This window comes from Anopheles marshallii, chromosome 3 (assembly GCF_943734725.1).
Source record: "Anopheles marshallii chromosome 3, idAnoMarsDA_429_01, whole genome shotgun sequence".
Classification (NCBI taxonomy): domain Eukaryota; kingdom Metazoa; phylum Arthropoda; class Insecta; order Diptera; family Culicidae; genus Anopheles; species Anopheles marshallii.
Genome location: NC_071327.1, coordinates 63,698,064 through 63,719,576, shown reverse-complemented (window position 1 = coordinate 63,719,576; position 21,513 = coordinate 63,698,064). Strand labels below are relative to the sequence as shown.

The 21,513-nt window shown below is 44.4% G+C and overlaps 7 protein-coding genes across 7 annotated transcripts; 2 read left to right on the top strand and 5 right to left on the bottom strand.

Annotated features, from left to right (window-relative positions):
• Positions 1-53: 53 nt before the first annotated feature.
• On the bottom strand, positions 54-1,418 carry LOC128712997 (dynein axonemal assembly factor 3 homolog). Its single transcript, XM_053807861.1, has one exon. It carries the CDS (start codon positions 1,416-1,418, stop codon positions 54-56), a length of 1,365 nt encoding a protein of 454 aa, XP_053663836.1.
• Positions 1,419-1,901: 483 nt separating this feature from the next.
• LOC128711152 (phosphoacetylglucosamine mutase) lies at positions 1,902-3,751 on the bottom strand. Its single transcript, XM_053806017.1, has 2 exons — positions 3,645-3,751; positions 1,902-3,447 (listed from the first exon to the last, which is right to left on the bottom strand). The coding sequence occupies exons 1-2, from the start codon at positions 3,746-3,748 to the stop codon at positions 1,902-1,904; spliced, it is 1,650 nt and encodes a 549-aa protein (XP_053661992.1). The 5' UTR covers positions 3,749-3,751.
• Positions 3,752-4,284: 533 nt separating this feature from the next.
• LOC128712995 (DE-cadherin-like) lies at positions 4,285-8,613 on the bottom strand. Its single transcript, XM_053807860.1, has one exon. The coding sequence runs from the start codon at positions 8,611-8,613 to the stop codon at positions 4,285-4,287; it is 4,329 nt and encodes a 1,442-aa protein (XP_053663835.1).
• Positions 8,614-10,361: 1,748 nt separating this feature from the next.
• LOC128713492 (pre-mRNA-processing factor 19) lies at positions 10,362-12,126 on the top strand. Its single transcript, XM_053808352.1, has 4 exons — positions 10,362-10,380; positions 10,496-10,645; positions 10,717-11,917; positions 11,982-12,126. The coding sequence occupies exons 1-4, from the start codon at positions 10,362-10,364 to the stop codon at positions 12,124-12,126; spliced, it is 1,515 nt and encodes a 504-aa protein (XP_053664327.1).
• A 406-nt stretch (positions 12,127-12,532) lies between these two features.
• Positions 12,533-14,060, top strand: LOC128716302 (eukaryotic translation initiation factor 2 subunit 2). The gene is made up of 4 exons (XM_053811223.1): positions 12,533-12,550; positions 12,829-13,255; positions 13,364-13,399; positions 13,537-14,060. The coding sequence occupies exons 1-4, from the start codon at positions 12,533-12,535 to the stop codon at positions 14,058-14,060; spliced, it is 1,005 nt and encodes a 334-aa protein (XP_053667198.1).
• Positions 14,061-14,526: 466 nt separating this feature from the next.
• Positions 14,527-15,507, bottom strand: LOC128712994 (uncharacterized). The gene is made up of 2 exons (XM_053807859.1): positions 14,970-15,507; positions 14,527-14,876 (listed from the first exon to the last, which is right to left on the bottom strand). Exons 1-2 carry the CDS (start codon positions 15,505-15,507, stop codon positions 14,527-14,529), a joined length of 888 nt encoding a protein of 295 aa, XP_053663834.1.
• A 2,072-nt stretch (positions 15,508-17,579) lies between these two features.
• Positions 17,580-21,492, bottom strand: LOC128712993 (uncharacterized). Its single transcript, XM_053807858.1, has 3 exons — positions 21,423-21,492; positions 19,971-20,044; positions 17,580-18,947 (listed from the first exon to the last, which is right to left on the bottom strand). Exons 1-3 carry the CDS (start codon positions 21,490-21,492, stop codon positions 17,580-17,582), a joined length of 1,512 nt encoding a protein of 503 aa, XP_053663833.1.
• Positions 21,493-21,513: the final 21 nt, after the last annotated feature.

Sequence of the window (21,513 nt, the reverse complement as noted above, 5' to 3'; positions counted from 1 at the left end):
ACGGGATGGACGAGATATTGTTATTCCTATTTATTAGTGCTTAATACATTCGTTCACATATTGGAGATTTGCTTGTAAAAAAGTACGGAATGTGTTTTGTTGATGGAAAAGTTCGTTACCGCTGCTAGGGACTCTTTTTGTGCATATGCCTTTATCTTTTCAGTGTGCTGTTTTATCTCTTCCTTGGCGAAAACGGTCAACTGGCGCGTTTCGAAGCACAGCAGACAGGTTTCCTTCCAAGTCCTATTGAAACCACTCTGCAACAAACCCAAGTAATTGCTAGCCACAAATACCGTGTCAAATTTCGCAGCAAACCGATCCAGCTCGTGCATCCGCAAAACGTCCTCAACGGAGAGGAAGTGAACTGTTAAATTATCGCATCGGAGAAGAGGTTTGTTGTAGCGAGCGGCTTCGAACAGTTCCGTACGGGCATCGTGCTTGTTAAGATTTTTCCCCGTATCAAGCTGATGTGATCCAAACCGATGGATGTCCTTTGGATCGAAACAATATGGCTGGCGTTCCTGTATTTCGTACATGATTTGCAGCACATTTCTTTCCGTAACATCGGTCGAGCGGAAGTCATTCACTCCATGTTTCGATCGGGAAAGCCTTTCCTCGGCACACTTGTGGCCGAATGCAATGTAAGGACCGGTCATGTTGTCCCCTACAGAACCACGGTGAAGAAAACCCTTCCCATTGCGCACCAATCCTACTGCGAACGTTTTGTTCGGATCGCTCTGTTCGTACTCGGGGAAGGTGAAGGCAATGCCCGTTTCGCGCCAGTGTTTGTACTCCTGGGGACAGATCTGTTTGGCTCCGTTTTCCCGCAATCTCATTTGCAGATCCCAATCAAACGCTCCGTTACGATGGTCGTATCGCACTCCTAACTGTGTACGCTGCCTGTCTTCCCAGTAGCGGGCGATGTTGAACACGTGCTCCGGGGCGTTTGTCCAGAAGCGAAACACATTTTCCAGCTGATCGCGTTCCTTGTACCGCAAAGCTTCGTAATTGAAGATTGGCGCTTGTCGTTGAGCGTACTCTAGGTCCGTAACGATGCCCGTTAATTCCCGCCCTTTGCTGCTCAAGTATGCGCTACTGAACGGACGGATGAGATTATTTCCGTAGATGTCCATAAAAAGATGAGTTTTCCCCTTCAGCGACAGCAACGTGGGATCTTCGAAAGCGATCGTTAGCAGCACCATATGGCGTGCAAGCAATTCAATGCATCCTTCAGCGAGGTACAGGTTCACTTTTAGTTTCGGGTATAGAAAAAGCTGAGATGCGATCGCCAGAATGTGGCGTGGATCACCACTGCCAAAGAGTAAAATATCCAGACATTCCGGCAGCGGTCCATCGGTGGGTATGATTTTCCTATATTCCTGAACGAAATTAAGAGCTTCACAGAATCCCCAAAACATCGTGATTCGGTACGAAATACTGACCAAAGAAAACACTGCAGACCTGCTGGGATGTGTCGCATGGAAAATAACAACCCGTACAACAGTTTCTCTTGGTTACTACGTTTCCATAGTTACCATTGTAAGCTTTTGCCATAGGTTCATACTTCTGAGCAAACACTGTATCATTTTTTGTATAGGCGCATCTCGAACGTTATTTCAAATTAATAAAGAAGTGTATATATTTTCGTATCCGTTTGTTAAAAAAAAACATTAATGTAAGATTCTGTTTCGATAATCGAGAATAATGTTTTCTACTCCTACACATGTGATGCTAAAAACAATTTACCAGTAATCTCATTGCTTCCGATGCGTTATTCTTAAAATTATTCAAAAGCACTAGAAAGAATGTGGAAAAAACAGGTGCTGTAAAAAAGTGTTGGCAGTTTTCGTAGCACAACTTTTTACTTTAACCGTGTTTCGGGCAATTCGGGTCAAATCTTATCATTCCATTTTAACGGGACGCGTGCCAACACCACCGGCTCGATCGAACACCAGATTAGCCACCTCGAACGCTAGCTGAGTAGCATTTGCTCGTGTGTCGGCCTCGGCATACACCCGCACGATATCCTCCGTTCCGGATGGTCGCACGAATGAACGGCCCTTCGGGAATTTCAATACAATTTCATCGATCGAATCCTGCAGTCCATCCGGTGAAACCACCACTCGATCTGCATCCGTAACGGTGATAACGTTACGATCGGCGAGGTAAACCTTTTCCAACACATTAGGCAAATCGGTATAGCTTGCCAGCCAGTCATCTAGGTTCCAGCCCTTAGCATGGAGCACCGTTTCGACCAGCAGCATATCGGAGATCGCATCGCCGACGGTTTCATTCGTAAGGTCCACGAATTGAAGCAGTCTGGTTGCGGTTTTACGCTGTTCTTCGGTGCGGGTTTCATCGGAACTCGCTGCCCGTATAACTTGCTTCGCCTTATCACTGTAGATGATAGTACCGTGTCCATTTGCCTCAAAGTATACACCAATATCGTACTCGAGTGCTTTATGATGCAAATGTTTGACACCCGTCCGAGTGCAGCTTACAGGGATTTTCATTTGATTTACGATGTAATCTGTAGAGGCTCCGTTAGCATAGGCGGTCTGCACCAAACCCATTTCTAGCTGGACACCGCACTGCCCTACAAGATCCTTCAAATAACCGGCCAGCAGTGTTGCTATTCGATCGCCGTCCAGCAGATGGAAAACTCCTTCATTATCGGTGAAATAGTACACCACACGATCGGCGTCACCATCCACCGAACAGCAGCGTCCACTTGTCAATGCTTCCTCGGGTAAACCCTCCGGAACGCGATGATTCGTTTTCACAAAGTCTGCACCGCATTTAAAGTTGATTTTGCCATTGCTGTTGAACACTTTCACGTTGAGCGCTCCATTTAGCTTTTTGATGAAACCGAGCATCTTTAGCGAACCCACGCCGTTTGCTCCGTCGTAGTACAACTGGTTCCGATAGTGACCCTGCTCGCAAGTCTCTCCACGAAGCGCTTTGAAAGCCGTAATCAGCTTGTTCATGTAGCCTTCCTCCGTAGGTAGTCCGTACGCATTTTGCGTGTTGGTACAAGTAATGAAATAGTGCAACATCGGTGTGGTTACGATACCAAACTCGGTGACCGTTCCTTTCAGTGCTAGAATACCGTTCACAACGGCACGCGATAGTTGCGGGCTGTGGTAGCGTGTATCCATACCGACAAACACCCTGGCCGGTTCGTTATTATCGATTTGCTCATCGTCACAAATTTTCGCCACCTGCGCCTCCAATTCGCTATCGGCCACATTGACGAGATCGGTGGCTAGCTTTTCCCAGCGTTGTTCCAACATTTCGCCGAGCGGATCGATCAGTTTCACCCCATTATCGTGTTCCGGATTGTGGGAAGCCGTTATCATTACACCGATCGCTTGACTCGCTTTCGCCCGCGAACGAAGCGCTGCCAGCACACCCATTCGATACATTACGTAGTCCAGGTTATCAGCACTAGAGCAAGAAAGAGAGAAAGCGATATTAGCACAATTAAAGATAAGCATTTTATGAGGCCGTTTATCCGCAAAAGCTTTGCGCTTTTGGAAAGCCATTGGAATTCTATTGTAGCCGGAAATGAATGTTGAGCGGGACACGCAATGGGTGTAGCTCGCACAAAAAAAACCTTTCACTTTTTTGGGAACCCTACTTACTGTGATCGGAATCCAGCCGTTCCATACTGAATATCCTTCTGCGATTCCTTCTTCTGATGGTACTCCTTGGCGAAAGCAAACACGGAACGTAAGTTGACGGACATTATTATTAGGATATTTAGATGTTGTTATTACAAATGAGTCAAACACAGCCAGCAAGTCCAGGTGGAAATGTTTCTTATACTCGTGACGATGTGCTCGCGGCAAGCGCAATGCAATTTGTAAATTAGCGATCAAAACAGAACAGTGTTCAAATTCTTTCAACGTCAGCAGCAAATGTGGGTTTGACAGTGGGCGGTAGGCAAAAAGAAAACATCACCTCCCACGTTTGACAGCCGTCAGCTGTTACACATGTTTGAAATGATTGTTGTGAATAGCAGTAATACAAATTATTACTGTGTTGTTTATTATTTTTATAGAGACTTTGAACAATTTATTACTCCGGGGTGTAGAGTTGTGAGTGCTATTTATAATCAATGGGCTTAACGGAAATCTATAAGTAACACATATGTGATAAGTGAATAAGGAAAGGTAACTGATAGGCATATGAACAATGCACGTTGAGAAAAAGAAAATGACTAACGATGGAGTATTGAAACATTATACTATTGCTTTTCGTAGCTGTTGCTAATATTCGTAGTTATTCGTCAGGATCGGATGATTCCTCGCCATACACTTGAGGAAGTAATTGAGAAAAGGTAGGAAGATGTTGCAGCTTGAGCTCGCTCTCATCGGAGTAAGTTGTAAGAGTCGATAGTGATTGATATAAAACCTCATCTCCCTCGTAAGCATAGCAACGTAAGTCGTCGAGCGGATAGACATTAGTATCATTTTCGCACCAATACAATTTGTTTGCGAGAAGAACGCCAACATCTTGAAAATTGTTGTCCTGTGTTTCATAGGGGAAAGGCTTAACAAGCGCGTCGAGGTTGTAGATACAGTCAAATTCTCCTCCACCCTCCTCCTCGTATTCCATAACCGTGCCGTATAAATCTTCAGTCTCCTTATCGGACCGCGCATCCTCCTGATTCTTGCGAATTATTATCACAGCTAGCAGTATAACCAGCAAAGCGATACAGATGAAAATAGCGAGCAGCAAGTAAGAATAGATGCCAAATAACTGCGCGGATGCCAAAATCCTTTGATACCCCTGATCGGCATTTTTGGACAGGCTCGGCAGTCCAAGATCGTACGTGCGCTCGTTGATGGTGAGGTTTCTCAGACAGCCGCTGAAACCTTTGTCCTGTGGTACGTACGTCCAGTTGAACAATGATCCGAGATAGTCCAAATTGACGGCTGCACCACCTAGCTGAAGAGGAGCGTTTACGTTCAAGAAACGGTTTGGTCCTTTCGGTGCATCCAGACTCATGCACGTGGACAACTTGCAGTTGTCTACGATCATCTCGATCGTTTGTGGTTGCAGTACGATTTCTACGGTAAATGGTTTGCCCTGGGGGAACCGATGGCGATGTTCGATCCGGATAGTGCCGCTGCCATAGTCAAGCAGCAACACTGGAAGCCCTTTGACGAGTTCTAGCGCCAAGAAATCTTGCACGGGCAACCGAGGATTATAGTTAAGCGGTCCAATGTACATCACCAAGCCATCTTCCAGGTGTGGTGACAGCTCTAGACTGATTCGCGTCATGTTACAGGGACTGATGGGTGGATAAAGAGCATACCCACTACCATAGAATCCGATGCTAAGCATCTCGCAATGAGGACCTTCGAAACCTTCGAGACAGGAACACCGATCGTTTACCAGGAAGCCTCCATTTAGACATGTAAGCGCAGGGGGAGCCATCTCACATACGCACTCCGCCTGTACGAAGGCATTCACACCCACGAATGAACTGGTGTTTGTGTAAACTGCGATCGGGACGTTCGATTTGTAGAGTGTGTTCTTGCACGATAGTTCACAGTTGCGACCCTCTTCGATGCACTCGTCGATTCCCACCATTAACACCGACAGCCCCACATCCTCCTCTAGCTGTCGGAGTCGATAGCCGAGCATTCCGTTGAGTCGCTCAGGTGCGTAATAAGGACTACCGTGGGCTGAAAACCGTACATCCAAGAATGTACCGTTGGCATTGTCGCGCTTCAGAACAGTGAACACGTCCACATTCTCGCGACTCACGTTGAGAGTGTTCGCAATGCTCGTTTGCAGTCGATCTTTGGGTGTAGTCAGTTGGCCAGGTGTACGCGACACGAACTCCTCCGCCGTTACGTTATGGAAACGGATCGATCCACTCTTATCCACTGCCTCCTCGGGGATCTCTTTCACTGTTACTATTACTTTAGCCGTGACGTTGTGGCGCGGGAAGTAGCTGGACTGTTCAATCACATGGAAGTTTAGCTCATACTCTCCACCTCGTGTACCTTGTAGCATCGTGATCATGCCTGTGTCCCGATTTAGATCGAAGTAGTCGACCGACTGATGACGAGTAGCATCGTCCCACTGGAACGTCTTGTCCGGTAGATCCCAGTCGTCCGGATCATCCACATATACCCGACCGACTTCCGTATTTGGAGATTCGCCCTTGTAGTTGTAAACGAAGATACGACTTTCGCCTGGCCTCATCTCGTTGTCATTTTCATCGCCAATCACTAACTGCAGTATACTGACGTCGCTCATCGGCTCTTCACCAGAGTCGCTGATTCTGATCGGTACTCGATATTCTTTCTGCTCCTCTCGATCAAATTCCACCAGCGCATATAGTTCGTCTCCTTGCACTTGGAAACGTTCTTTAATCTCGTATGGCGCATTTGGATCAATGCTGTAATGGAACGGTGGACCATTCTGTGCCTCATCGACGTCTTCTGCCGTCAACCTCACTATCAATCCCGGGGAGCGATTCTCTCCCCACACAACAGGCATTGCGTTCGATAGATATGGTGCATTGTCGTTGATATCTTCCAGAAAAATGTTCACAGTAGCCGGCGTTTTCTTTCCTGCACCATCTTCATCCGTTGCGGTGATAATAAATTGCCAGCTCTTAAATCCTTGTGGAGGATCACGATCAAGCGCCTTTCTTAGCCGCAGACATCCGGTGTCATCGATCTCCAGCAAGTCCTCCTGTTCTTTTACAAACGAGAAACGAATGTGTTGCGGTTCGTCTCGATTCTCGATGTCCGGATCAAACGCCTGGATGGTCATGATGCAGCCAGGAGGAATCGTTTCTTCTTGAATCGTCACATTGCGGAGGTCAATGAAGCGTGGCGGATTATCGTTGACATTTTCGATTTTGATAGAGACAGTTGCGTTGTCCTGGAAGATACCATCGTCCGCTTGCACTATCAACTGGTAGCTACGGATTGTCTCATAGTCTAGTCGACCATCTACCGAGATACGGCCAGTGTTCGTATCTATTTTGAAAGCGTTACCGTCGTTACCCGATTCAATGCTGTAAGTAATCTGTGCAGTTGTGTCTAGGTCGTGTGCAGTTACCTCAATCACAGCCATGTTAATATTCTCATCTTCTGGTACAAGCTCCGTAACGTAATGTTGCTTTGTAAATTTTGGCTCGTTGTCGTTCTGATCTAATACCTTGATGAAGAGTTGCTGCGAGATACTGTTCGGTTTCCCGTTGTGATACAACGCTGATGGCGAATTATCTTCTGCAATTATCTTTAGCTGGTAATAGTCGTTTTTTTCGTAATCAAGGGTCGCTAATGTTGTAATGATCCCCGACTCACGTTCGATGTGAAACAATTGTTGCTCATCGTCGTCGAACCGGTACGACACGATGTTGTTGGCAGATGTTCCGTCCAGATCATATGCTTGTACCCGCCCTACATGAGTTCCGGGTGGCTCATTTTCTTGGATGGTTACCAACGTTCCATCGTTGAATACGGGGATTACGTCGTTCTCGTCCAGTATATTGATTTTCAATGTGAATTCTGCGACCAGGTCATGCGAATTACTAACACTTACTGTGACAGTATATTCCGGCACAGCTTCATAATCGAGCATCTTCCCCAGCTTGATTGAGGCCGTATTGTTGACCTGTTCCAGCAGGAAAGTGCTTTTCGAGTTCGTTTGTTCGGCACGCCCCTGAATCAGCTCAAAAACAACGTCGGGTTTCTCGGGGATGTTTGATTTAGCGGCGAACTCTGCCAACGATTTGGAGTAGTCTTTGAATGTTTCGTTCAATGCAATGACTTCATCTGGGAACATTGTAAATTGAGGTGGTAGTTGATTTGTTCCTATAACACGTATCCTCACATCAACCTCTGCATCGTGCACAGTGTCACCGTGAAAGATTACATTGCGGGCCCTCACACGGATTGAGTAATATTCACCAGGACTACGATCAATTGGTTTAGTTAATGTGAGCACACCATTATTCTCGTTGATATTGAAAAATGCGCTGTCTGCAGCCGTCGGTATGATTTCGTATTTGATAATACTGTTATCTCCATCGTCCAGGTCCGATGCTGAAATAGTGGCCACACGCTCATTTATCTTCAAATTTTTCCTCATGGATTCTTCATAGTACACCTTATCGAACACCGGCGGATTGTCGTCGATGTCCAGAATTTTTAGCTTAAGTGTGCATATATCATCCAGATGGGGTTGTCCGTTATCTGTGGCACGCACGGCGAAATAGATCTCTTTCTCGCGAATTGGCTCATCGCGATCGAAGATGTGTGCCGTGGTGATTTCGCCCGTACTGTTGTTAATTCGTAAACGGAGTAGCTCACCAGGCATGGTCAAGAAGCTGTACTCGATGGTTTGTCCAGGGTCTGGATCAGTGGCAGATACGCGCAATACCGGTGTACCAATGGGCTGTTCTTCCTCCAGCGTCGGTATATAGCTGTCGCACTCCGGGAAGTTTGGTTTGCGATTGTTTGACATGTGTTGCCGGGTTGCGTGCTCACTGGTTGTACTACTGGTTATACCATTTGGTTTCACAGAGATTAACACGAGCAAAATAAATATTCCCATTGATCGATGCGTCATGATCTTCATCTCGGTTACGTCGTGGGATAGTTGGTCACCAATATTTTTTTTTTCTCACTTATGGCTCAAAGAGGTCCATCCTTTATCTGAACTATTTCCACTTTCTAAAGTAAGTCTTCACCTCCCTGCATCAAACACAGCATATTCTCCTACAAAAAGGAAAAAAAAAACCTCATTGTTTTTCATTCGTATGTTTATTCACTAATGACCGAACTACAACTACATCTCTCATTTTAACTTAAACTCTGGAAAGTTTACAGTGTTTTTGTTGTTCACTTTGCTTATTTGCTACACCGGAAGCATTTCGAAGGAAAGGTATCTACGAATAAAGATACGCGGTTAAACATATAATTCACGAATCTGATAGAGAGCGATAATTATTTCCTTATCAACGGTAACATTTTTAACTGATGCATCATCCGTTACGGTCACGATATCTTCCACGGATAAGTATTTTTCGACGGATACGACGCTTTTCATGTAGCGATATTTGATTATCTAATATCAAAGCAATGTATTTGGCACACAGCGTTGTAAGCCTAATTCAAACTAACAATTTTAATATGATTCGATTGAAGCTTCTGCACCATTCGCGATTAAACTGTGCACTGCTACAGTACGCGTGCATTGTGTTAACATCTTTATCTGTTACTTTAAATTTTATCTCACATTATCTTATCTTATCTATCTGTTTCTTTACTAGCGTCCAAAATCCCGTTGACCGTCAGGATAAAAGTGTTCGTTTAAAATTGGACTGTAGCTGAGCTGTGAAACTTTAATCCCGCACCAGAGACATTAAATATTTTCATTGTTATACAAATACAACTGGTTCTCGTAAGAATATTGACGAAATATCCTTTTGAATTTGAACACACGCACAGCACTGAACCTTTGCCCGGAGTCACTCATTCACAGTTGCGGAGCAGAATGATTCATAATTGTTTGCAAATCTAAACTCACGCACTTCTCACGTATTGTTGGATAAGTCAATTGCTTACATTTCAATTCTAAACTTATTGAAAAGTCCTTATTCTTCACGAAAGTATACGACCGACAATAATATCTCGCATTGTTTCGCGACGATCCGATACCATCAAGACGTTTGGTGCGAATGAGTGGGTGTTCACATCGGGTACTTTGCAAGCGTGCGTTGCGATTAGTTGCCGTTTTGAAAATTATTCATGTCATTACACAGAAAACTAATTGTTTGCTTGAGATATGCTATCATTTCTTTAAATAAAAATGAAAAAGCGTGCATCATATTGAAATTAAATTTCTGGTGGATTAAACCAAATGTGTGTTTTATTTAATAAAGATGATTGAGTCCATTTTCCTAGCTCGACGACGGTGGAATTGTTTTGTTAAGCTTTGGTTATCAGCAATAAACAAGATATTGATTTTAAACGTTTGCTCTTGATCGTTTGGTCGTACTTATTCGAATTTGCGATCGAAATATGACTTTCTACCAGCCAAACTCCTAAGGCTTTTATTGTTCAACAAAACAAACCTTATATTTTCTTCAATGTTTTTTGTAACTGCCCAATCAAACGATTTCGATGTAAACGAGCCTTTATAATGGTCCAATACAAATAGTCGCCCTTTTGTTATCTGGGGACAGTTTGACTAACGGCTGTCAAAAAGAGCAGCGAACCCAAAGCAAAAAAGCGTCCAGAGAACCGTAAACCTTTGGTATTGCGCTTGTTGTCTATTTAATATAAATTTATCTCCAACACCAGATCCCTCGTAGCCAATAAACGATGTCGCTGGTGTGCAGTAGTAAGTGCTCGCTGATAATTTTGTTCAATTGCTTGCTGTATCTAGAGATAGTTTCCGGTTAAAGCAAAAGTGAGGTTATGGCAAGTCGGGTAATAAACATCTTTCGCTTTTGCAGTATCGAATGAAGTACCGGAACACCCATGTATTTCGCCAAAATCGGGCGCTATATTTGAGCGTCGGCTGATCGAAAAATACATCGTAGAAAATGAGTGCGATCCAATCAACGGACAGCCGCTGACGGTCGAGGAACTGATTGATGTGAAAAGTGGGTTGTAATATTTTACGCGCGGTTTTGTTTCCGATCCGCTTATTCTCGGTATGTTCGCTTCCTTCTAGCTCCACCGATTGTGCGTCCGAAGCCACCGAGTGCTACCAGTATACCAGCGACACTGAAAACAATGCAAGATGAGTGGGACGCTTTGATGCTACATTCTTTCACGCAGCGCCAACAGCTTCAAACAGCCCGTCAGGAATTGTCACACGCACTTTACCAGCATGACGCAGCCTGTCGTGTAATTGCACGGCTCAACAAAGAGGTGGCTGCAGCACGAGAAGCATTGGCCACACTGAAACCCCAAACGGGAATTTCGGCTATTCAAGCTGCACCACAACCATCGATTGCCTCGGAAGCGGGTGGTGTAGCCGCACAGCCTGTTGAGCAGGCGGGAATGAGTGCGGAAGTAATTCAAAAGTTGCAGGATAAGGCAACTGTGTTGACGCAGGAGCGCAAGAAGAAGGGTCGAACCGTGCCGGAGGAATTGGTCAGCCAGGAAAAGCTACGTGGTTTTCTCACGTTGGCATCTCATCCCGGCTTACATTCGGCCAGTGTTCCCGGTATTTTAGCGCTGGACATCAATCATTCCGATCAGAGCAAAATCTTGACCGGTGGCAACGACAAGAACGCAACCGTGTTCAACAAAGACACCGAACAGATCGTGGCCGTACTGAAGGGTCACACGAAGAAGGTAACGAAGGTGATTTTCCATCCCGAGGAAGACACGGTTATTACGACGTCTCCCGATGCCAGCATACGTGTGTGGCACGTGCCTACATCGCAAACGCAGCTACTGCTGCGATGTCACGATGGACCCGTCACCGGGCTTTCGCTGCATCCGACCGGTGATTATGTACTGTCAACCTCGTCCGATAAACATTGGGCGTTTTCTGACATACGTTCCGGGCGGTTGCTTACAAAGGTGGCGGATACGGCCGAGTACGGTCTAACGTCCGCCCAGTTCCATCCAGATGGGCTTATCTTCGGCACAGGTACGGAGGATTCGCAAGTAAAAATCTGGGATTTGAAGGAGCAAAGTAATGTGGCGAACTTTGCCGGTCATACCGGCCCGATCACTGCCATTTCATTTTCGGAGAATGGTTATTATCTCGCCACCGCGGCCGATGACGCTTGCGTGAAGCTATGGGATTTACGTAAGCTGAAAAACTTTAAAACCATCCAACTGGACGATGGTTACGAGGTAAAGGATTTGTGCTTCGATCAAAGTGGAACATATCTTTCCATTGCCGGTACGGACATACGGTAAGTGGTCTGCATGATGTGAGTCAGTTTTGGGTCGTTTTAATGACTTTTGCGCAATTTTCAGTGTCTACCTTTGCAAACAGTGGCAAGAGCTGAAGGTGTTCAATGATCACACGGCACTGGCAACGGGTGTTCGATTTGGCAAGCATGCACAGTACATAGCTTCTACGAGTATGGATCGAACACTAAAGCTGTATGGTATTGAGTGAATGAAAAGGTTCCACTTGGCGTAATTATCTACCGTAACATACATATAATAGTGCATAGTCTGGCATGTTCATTGCGTTTCTGTAAAATCTTCACTTTTCCGATCAATAAATTAGCTTTGACGATAGTAAAGCGAAACATTATCATACTGAAAAAACGAATTTTATTTTCAACTACCGTGTAACGCTTCGTAACGTAACCAATGTTGACGTTTGCTGGCGGACGAAATGTAGCAAGAAAAGGAAGAAGCATGCGTTGACAGGCCAGAATGTGACAGAAGAGAAATTTACGAAAAGCTGATGCAATATTGCTGCGGTAGGAAGGTTTGGTGGCTCCCAAAAATAAATTAAACGTGCTGAAAGATTGTTGAAAAGGAATTTAAAAGTACCACAAGTGTGAGAGCAAATCATGGCGGAAGATGATGCGGTAAGTTGGGGGCCGGATATGATAGTGGGTATTGGAAAACGAGTGAAAGGTTGACTATGTCTACCGTGTCGCCGTTGTGGGTAGAGAGAAAAGAGCCACATCGCTGGCAGCAGCACTATTCCCGGCAATGATGTTAGGTTATGAATGCTGAATGTGTTCCATAGCTGTCGCTTTGGAACCGAGCCCTTTCCGGTCGATTCTCGATCTACTTGATGTATTTATAGTAGGGAACAGTTTCTCATCCCGTCATGCTTTTCCCTTACCTTTTTTAACCACAGATCTTTGACCCTTCCTTGATGAAGAAAAAGAAAAAGAAGAAGACTCCGTTCGATTTGGATGCGATGGCAGGAGCGACGGAAGAACCGACAGAGGCAGAAACGGTGACACCAAGCGAGTCGAAACCGTTGGCCGACGGGGAGGACGATTTGGATCTGGAGAACTTCAACAAGAAAAAGAAGAAGAAGAAGAAGCCATTCAATCTGGACGAGCTGGAAGGGGCCCTGCCTACGGGTACCGGTGAGGGTGATGCAGATGCAAAGGAAAGCAAGGAAGAGGGCGAGGTCGGCGCTGATGATGGGCTGGACGAGGACTTTAAGTTAGATTTTAGCATGAAAAAAAAGAAAAAGAAGAAGAAGGATCTTACAGAACTGATGGAGCAGGAGCAGGTGGACGGACAGGACCCACTGGACGACGAGAAGGAAAATGGTAAGTGTGAATAGCGGTAGCCCATAACGAATGCAGTGCAGTGTTGAAGAAACAGTGTCGTTTGTTACGTTAATCTGATGATATTTTGCCATTGTGTTGATTTTACATGCCTTACCGAGAGCGACGGGATCGTCACCGAAACTGGTATAACGAACAAGCAAAAATATAGCATTAGATTATCATTTTTCTTTATTAAGTTACAACTTCAAGCAATACTTTTCGTCATTGATTGCTTAATAATTTTTTTTTGTTATTTTTTCCCTGCTCTCGACCATCCACAGTGGATGAAAATGTTACTTCCTGGGCAGGATCAGATCGTGACTATACGTACGATGAGCTATTGAACCGCGTGTTCGAGATCATCCTCGATAAGAACCCGGAGATGGCAGGCGGAAGGAAGCCTAAGTTTGTGATGCGCCCGCCGCAGGTGTTGCGCGTCGGCACGAAGAAGACGTCGTTCGCGAACTTTACCGAAATCTGCAAAACGCTGCATCGGCTACAGAAGCACGTGCTGGACTTTCTGCTGGCGGAATTGGGTACGAGCGGATCGGTCGACGGTAACAATCAGCTCATCATCAAGGGTCGCTTCCAGCCTAAACAGATCGAGAACGTGCTGCGACGATACATCAAGGAGTACGTCACCTGTCACACCTGCCGCTCACCGGACACGATCCTCCAGAAAGACACCCGCCTGTTCTTCCTGCAGTGTGAATCCTGCGGGTCCCGGTGTTCCGTCGCTAGTATTAAGTCTGGTTTCCAGGCCGTCACCAGTAAACGTGCCGCCATGCGTGCTAAGACAGCCTAGATTTACCGTGGAGGTTGATGACAAGCATGGCGGTTTTGTGGAATACCCCGCAAGAAATCGTCACCGGTTGGTGTTCATGTCACGGATGGGTAAAGTGAGTTAAAATTCATCTTTTGTGGACCTTGTCCCTTTCTTGGTTATTTTTATTTCTTGCAATACGGTGGGCGCGCCTTTCATCCATCGTTAGTAGATCGATGAGTCGATCTGACGAATGTCCTCACATCCATAACTCTCTTTGATTGGTATAAATTGCTATGTCGTTCAGGTTGCAGATTGTGTAATGTACTTTTCCGCAGAGTTAGAATCAATGCACGGATCTTATCTAAAACCAATAAAGCGCGATTAAATATTCCATACGAACGAACCAATCAAGCCTCTTGTACGTCTCAAGGAAAATAAATGCTAACATTTGCAACAGAAAAACAGCTGGCTTAAAGATGCTTCTTCCTTAGTCTTTCCAATAGAATCAGCTGGAATTATTTTGGTCGCTAACATTTTCAAGCATGGGTTCGTACACCGCAAGCAGATAGGTCTTCCAGAACAGCTCACAGGAATTGGCGATCTCGTCGTCCGGCAGTATAGTTTGAGCAAATACAGATACCTTGCCTTCGATGCTCGTGAAAGGACGTCCTATAACAAAACATCGTGTTCTTAGCTCTAAGCGAGCGAGCTGCTTATGGCACTGACATTTGGCCATTGATATTAGCAACCTGAGATGTCGCCTTAGCTCAACTGATGCTGGAATCGATTCTTCGTTCAACGGGGATGGTTTCCTTCGCAGAGTCTCTTCGCAACAGGTTAGCTTGTTCAGATGATCTTGAATGAAAATACAAAGTAAATCATACACACGCGGTAATTTCACGTAGATACATTTACAGCCGTAGGTAATTTTCCATTTTTTTTACCAACCTAGCATTTTGTTGTTGGATAACCGGTGGTAAACATAAACTATCGCAGTACCATCATCAAGTTGATATATGGTAACATCATCTTTGAAGTGTTTGGATGTTAACGTTCCATAGAGCATGGCGTTGGTAAAGTTAATACGAAACAGTTCGCATACAAACGTATCCTGGTGTATACGAACGTGGGACATAAAGTGTGCCGGTACACATAGAACATGTTTCACTCTTTTCGATTTGGCTTTAGTACCGGTACGCCTTGCATCGATATCATGCCGCCGGTCGGACAGTGTGTTTAGAAAGCCTTTGAATTCATTCTCATACTCATTCTCGGTAATGTCTATCACTTCGACGGATGCTTGCAATAGTTTGCTTTCGGATAACACTTTGTGCACCGGCAGCAATTCCTCGATATCTTCCTCATCATTCTTTTCTTGCTTTATTTTATCGACAGGCACGGTAAAAACGCTCATTTTTGCGCCACTGTTGTGTTTGTTGATGGCAAAACCAAGTCGAATTGACAGCGTTACTACCAAGATGTGCATATAAAAAGGAGCTGTTTTTGTTGTATGTGATGTAAAATATAATTTGAATGGTTGGTGGTGGTAAAATATTAGCTTTCTATACGAGCATATTTGAAGTAAGTATAAAACTGGTAGTATTGCTGCTTTCTTCTAATATTATTAGCATAAAAAGCTTCATGTGGCGAAGTGTAATGAAAACTGTAACGTGCATGTGTTACCTTTTATGTATACCCCTTGGTTTTAACGCAACAGCAACTGCTGCCAACATGTGAGCGAGAAAATGTACAAATGGTCGAAGAAGAAGAAGAAACAGTCGAGCAAAAATTACAAAAGAGTTTTCGTTTCAGACGTCGCCATCTTTAAGCAGGACAGAAAAAGCATAATTTTCGGTGATTTTAGGCGATGCGAACAGTTACAAACGTAGCGAAACGTTAGAACAGTGTGTGGCAAAGCCATTAAATATAGTGATTCGGTAAGTCGAATGAGGTTTCTAGCAGAAAGTACACCTTTTTAAAATCGTCATGTAAGCGTCCCTGAAGTGCGTGTGCGTGTGTGCGAAGTGTGGAAAAATTTTAGATTTATTAAGCGATCAGCAGCTTTCTATAGCCAAAGAAGGCAAGACGGTGAAATGTAGCACTTAATCTAATTAAGCATCATGTGAGCTGAACTGCCAAAGTATGTGGTCGATATGTAAACCGAATAAAGAATAATTTCTTATTCATAAGATGGAAATCATTCGAGAAAAAAAATAGAGTGGTATGGTGATGGTGCTACAACGCCATTATATACGTCACATTTCTGCAGAGGTCTTCCAGCCAGCAGTGAGTGCCTATCGGAGATTTCTCCCTTTCGACGGGTTGTTCGGCTTGCTTATGCTTTTTCGCTCGTTGTTTAGCGTAGAGTTCAACCATTTGAGAAGTAGGCTAAGTAATGCAAATGGTAAGAAGTTGAAGCAAATGCTTTCATAAGTAAGTATTGTAAGCGGGAGCGCTCGCGAGAAATGCGTAAATTACACGCTTCTGATTTTCAATACATGTGCCAAAAGTGACTGAGCCGTTCATAGAATTTGCGTCCATCAGAATGTTAAGAATATGCTCTGATTAAGATCTACGTTCTGGCTATGTTTATAATGCAAGCTATAAAGAAGAAATCCCCTTTGTAATTCGTCTATTCACGGTCGATAGCAACGCGTGCGTAGAACGGCATCGATTAGTGCCTGGCATGAAGGGTTCAAATCCCGTTTCAATTCGGTCATATTTAAAGAGGGGTATTTTGTACATTAAGCTCCCATACAGCAATTTTTTACTATTGTAACTCCATGCAGCTTGAAATAATGTATCATCAATATATTATTGATTCAAAACGCATTTATCGAATGTTTTCAAAGGATATTCAACTTTTGTAAAAAAAAATCAGTGCAATTACAAGATTAAACTTTCCCTTGTATCTGTTATGCATCATTTCTTTTTTTTTTATGGATTTATAATTTTTTTTCTGGATTCCTGTTGTAATGTCCGTCATATCACATGTTAAAATCGCATATACCTAAAAGGAATCGAATTCGAATGAGGTAAGAAATGAATGATACAAGGAAGAGAGTAACGATTCTGAATATACTATTTTATAATACTGCTGATCGTGGTCCGAAATATTGAGGAATTGATAAACTGTAAAGACTTCCGATCTCCTGCAAGAAATACTTTACGTATGGTAAATTTACGGCCCGGCCTTCTCGTAGCGAATAACATTAGAATATTTATAAAATGGAAGCTGATAAATACGGCAAATGCCGTCATACCCGAATGAATAAAAAAATAGAAGATGAGCCTCGTTGGATGGGTGAGTCGTAGTCGGGGATGTTTTATTAATGTTTGTACACTGATAAGAATGCCTTCCGTACAAGAGAATAAGTGCCCAAAGCATATCACGGTGTCGCATATTTAAACATGTTAAAACAGCAAATCAATTGCGCTCGTTCCAAATTCATAACACTTGGAAATCATGCATAGGCTACCTTAAGAAATAAATACTTTTCTTCGGTTTGTTGTAAAACGCGTGTGCTGGTGGTGCTAGTTTTCCTCACAGCGAAGGCATTATGTGTTCTGCCTCTTGGACGAGAAGCGCTTGAATCCGCGGAGCTTCGGTGCTATATAGCGGAGCGGTTTCTTCGTCGTGGTCATCATCATAACGGGCGCTTTTATTGTCGTACTTGCCACGATCACTTCGGTCGAGGCCGGTTCCTGATAGTCCACCATTGTGGTCGTTTCGGCGTAATTTCCAAACCCGAAATCGAACGATGATTTTGCGGTGGTAGTTTCGGCCGCCATCATATCCTCCGTCGTGGTTTTTAGCGATTCAAAGTCAAGCTTTCCGATATTGAATGTTTCTTCCAGCTGACTGGCAAGAGACTTGATCATTGTAATGTTCCGCGTGGTGACGGCATTGTGGAGTTCGGCAAACAGTAACTCTGAGGGACTGTTGTACGTGTTGCTGTCGGGTGTTTCTGCCTTGGAGGACGTAGGTTCTTCCCTGTAACCATAGGGTCTGCCACGCAGATACTCCTGGACTGCTTTCGGTGCTTTCGAGGCCGCTCTAAACTCGAACGAACCCGTCTTGTGGTTAAAAACGTACTCCGACTGTTCGAAATCTTTCAGTTTGATCTCCTCCTCCTCGCTGGACGAGGTGGACGAGTATGGCATCTGGAATGTGGGAGCCTTCGTCGGTGGCTCCACCTTGGTACGAAGCTTGCTCACGATCGGTTGACGATCTTTCGGATCCGTCGTCAGGATGCTGGTATACTCTTTGGCCACACTCACGATTCCGTTCTTCTTTTTCATCATCATCGCATCGGAGGGAAACGTTACGGGGCCGGTGTTTTCACTCGGTGGTACGACCTTTGCCTTTTGGGTGAGGGTTTTCACTGCCGATTTGGCCAGTTCTAATATATCTACCGGATGCTGCGGTTCCTCCTGAGCTGGTTCCTTGATTTCTGCAGGTTTATAAGTCATTTTGGGTGCTGCCGCTATTTCCTGTTGACTGTGATGGCGCTGATGACTGCCCTTCGGACGGTGGGTATTGCTGACTTTGTGAAAGTTCTGCTCCAACTTCAGCCGATGGGCCACGTGATTCTCCTCCTTTGGTGGCCAATATTCTACGTGTGTACGCTTCTTCTGCGTTGATCCGGTGGAAGAGGTTTTCTCAACCGAATCGTAGTAGTGTTCCGAACGGTCACTAAACATTGTGCTGGTCGGTTTGGGAACGGCGATATTCTTGATCACTGTTACCGTCTTATAGCGTCCAGTTTGCGGCGATCCCATGTCCGTGGAAGAATAGCTGTACGAAACATCACCAAGCATAACGCCTCGTTTGAATATGGAGAAGCTATGGGGATGTTCGATCTCTAGCCCTTCGCTTGGGCAACCGTTAATAAGCACGGCGATGCAAGCTAAATATAGGATCATCTGAAGAATAAAGAGAAATAGGACATGATTCAAAATACTGACTACTAAAGGACGACAAAACCTTTAAATATGTATATTCTTCAACAAAACAAATCGTTCGATGCGTTAGAAGTAGAGAATTAATTGTTCACGCCATTCGTTTCCCTGATAGCTTGCTAAATTCACCAGCGCCATTTGTGTAACACTTCTTCTGTACGTCATACCTGACTAACGGTAAAGCTTACGGAAGAACGTTCTCATGGAGATCATCAATCCAAACGCAGCCATTCTTACCAACTACGAGGTTATGACGGCACTCAAAGACATGAAGAACAGCAAGAAAAAGTATGGTCTTCGCAATCTTGCCACAATCACGTACGAAACGGTACAATATCTGGAGGACACGCCGTGCAAGGAGCAAACGTCGGCCGGCATCGTTGAGTTTCTGCAGGCGATGAAGGAATTCAACCTGACGAAGAACGAGTGTCTTATGATGGTTAACGATCCACCCTCATCGCCGCTACACATTCAGCTGATGATCGAAGACTCGGATGAACGGTTAACGGAGGAACAAGTGAGCCGGATACTAGAGCGCGCAGCTAAACTCCGACCAGTGGTACCAGCAGATCCTACGGCACAACCGGGACAAATGGATAGCTAAACCGTTTGCTAACAACACTAATCGCTCTAGCACTTCAAAAGACTGTTTTGTAAATATAAACATGTAAGAAATCTCACTGGCAATATACATAATCCTTTCGAGCGGCGTACAAATTGAGTGGAAATCGATGCTAACCAAGCAATATGTGTGCATTTGACAGTGGAAAACCGTCCGTATGAAAGTATTAAACCTGTAAACATATCGTCTTCGAACGAAAGTCGTATCCCTTTTATCTCGATCTATCTACACCTGTCTCGTATGACAACGAATTTGCCGTTCTACGGCAAAATATAATATTTTTCAGTAATGTCACATCGATCCGAACGATTCCTTGAGTATCATAAAGCGAGATAATAACGTCCACTAAACGATGGAAAACTCACTTTAAGCAGTTCCATTTCCACTTTCTCTCCAACAGTAATCGCACATACGACGTGTTTTCGTTTTCTTTTCCAAACTGGAACTTGGCAAGTATTTCCAACACAATCCCGCACAAGGAAGATAGATGCACCACTCGCTGATCGCGACTGCAGCCTTTCTTTCCACGTTGCATCGCTTTATAGTGTTGTGAATTTTCCGACCCGTTCGTCAGTGAAAACGGGAGAAAGGGACATGTTACCATTCCCTCCACTGTTTCTCGCGGGTGTCAACTGGCATGGTAGCGAGCGAACAAGACAATCGCAAGTGCATTTGCTTCTGCGTGGATCGTGGATGGATTAGAAGCATATGTCCTAAGCCATATTCACTGCGGTGTGTGGTGTTGTGTACAGCTTTTAGCTCAGAAGGTGCGCAGTTTGTTGAAGGCTTAAGTTCCGTTGCCGTTTTTCACCGTTTACGCTGCGGGTGGTTTGAAAAGATGTTTGCGGTTTGATTTGCAAATTTCCGATCCAATTTTCAGAAATCATACACTGGAAAGAACTTCAAGATATTCATTGTTGTAAATATCCTTGTTTTTATTTTGCGTAATAACACTATCCAAACAAAGTATATTGTGCTTTCGATGTGCCGGGACAATCATATCCTGTCTGTTTAACACTTATAAACCGCAATACTTTATGTAAACCGTAAGCAGGTTTCTTATTTCAATGTGGCGACAAAGGATAATTCAACTTCTTTGAGTACTTCGGACTGTCCTAAACGAGCCAATCGAACAGAAATGTCTATATTTCAATAGTTTAATGCAGAGGTTTAATGCAGAGGTTTTCAAACAATGGCCGCAAACGGGCCGCACAAGGACGTCCATTTCAAACGGGGGCCGCATGCGACGTCCTTGTTCTGGAAAACATAATCTCGAGCGCAATAATTGTGTAAATGATCCGCAAGTTACTGAGTAATTGTCCGTCAGCTACGGCAGTTTTTACCAATGAGGCTAAAAAACCTGGGTGGAGATTCCTGGTTTAATGTGCCAAATGGTGGACATCGCCATACCCTCATCATATTGGCCATAATAAACTGAAGGATTCGATAATTTAACATGATTGAGATAATCGTTTAGAGATACTTTCCTTAAAAAAATATGTTACAATATCAGATATTCATTATAGGTTTTCAGATAACACGCACTGAAAGAAATAGGATTCGAACACCGTATCAAAGCGATAATTGATGTTTAGCCATGTTAAGATCGTGTTGGTTTAGTAGTTTCCGCAACTCTTAAAATGTCATTCATTTCGCTCCTTTCGGACCAAATGCTCTGCAGTAACTTTGCGTCCCAACCTGTAGACTCCCGCTTTTCCTTCCTTCGCGAGAAGAGCGCCCGTGTGTCCGATAGATAACAACACGCTGCCCGGTTTTGTGTGTGGAAAACAGGTTCCCTCTTCACACGCGCAGATCACCGAACTGCGTCGGGTTGCCGGGGAAGTGAACGAGTGGAAGCACCGGGTGTTGCTGTTGCTTCGGTATCATTAATGAGCATGCCTGAACTTC

Bases quoted from the DNA above. Each gene is read 5' to 3' on its own strand.
- LOC128712997 (XM_053807861.1), bottom strand. From the start codon at position 1,418: ATGTTTTGGGGATTCTGTGAAGCTCTTAATTTCGTTCAGGAATATAGG.
- LOC128711152 (XM_053806017.1), bottom strand. From the start codon at position 3,748: ATGTCCGTCAACTTACGTTCCGTGTTTGCTTTCGCCAAGGAGTACCAT. The intron at 3,448-3,644 runs GTAAGTAGGGTT...TTCTTGCTCTAG, and splicing joins ACGGCTGGATTCCGATCACA to TGCTGATAACCTGGACTACG.
- LOC128712995 (XM_053807860.1), bottom strand. From the start codon at position 8,613: ATGAAGATCATGACGCATCGATCAATGGGAATATTTATTTTGCTCGTG.
- LOC128713492 (XM_053808352.1), top strand. The intron at 10,646-10,716 runs GTGGGTTGTAAT...GCTTCCTTCTAG, and splicing joins GGAACTGATTGATGTGAAAA to CTCCACCGATTGTGCGTCCG. The intron at 11,918-11,981 runs GTAAGTGGTCTG...CGCAATTTTCAG, and splicing joins ATTGCCGGTACGGACATACG to TGTCTACCTTTGCAAACAGT.
- LOC128716302 (XM_053811223.1), top strand. The intron at 13,256-13,363 runs GTAAGTGTGAAT...TTGATTTTACAT, and splicing joins GGACGACGAGAAGGAAAATG to GCCTTACCGAGAGCGACGGG. The intron at 13,400-13,536 runs GTATAACGAACA...GACCATCCACAG, and splicing joins CGGGATCGTCACCGAAACTG to TGGATGAAAATGTTACTTCC.
- LOC128712994 (XM_053807859.1), bottom strand. From the start codon at position 15,507: ATGCACATCTTGGTAGTAACGCTGTCAATTCGACTTGGTTTTGCCATC. The intron at 14,877-14,969 runs GTTGGTAAAAAA...TTTTCATTCAAG, and splicing joins ATCCAACAACAAAATGCTAG to ATCATCTGAACAAGCTAACC.
- LOC128712993 (XM_053807858.1), bottom strand. From the start codon at position 21,492: ATGATACCGAAGCAACAGCAACACCCGGTGCTTCCACTCGTTCACTTC. The intron at 20,045-21,422 runs GTGATCTGCGCG...GCCAAGTTCCAG, and splicing joins CGGCAACCCGACGCAGTTCG to TTTGGAAAAGAAAACGAAAA. The intron at 18,948-19,970 runs GTGAGTTTTCCA...TTTATTCTTCAG, and splicing joins TGGAAATGGAACTGCTTAAA to ATGATCCTATATTTAGCTTG.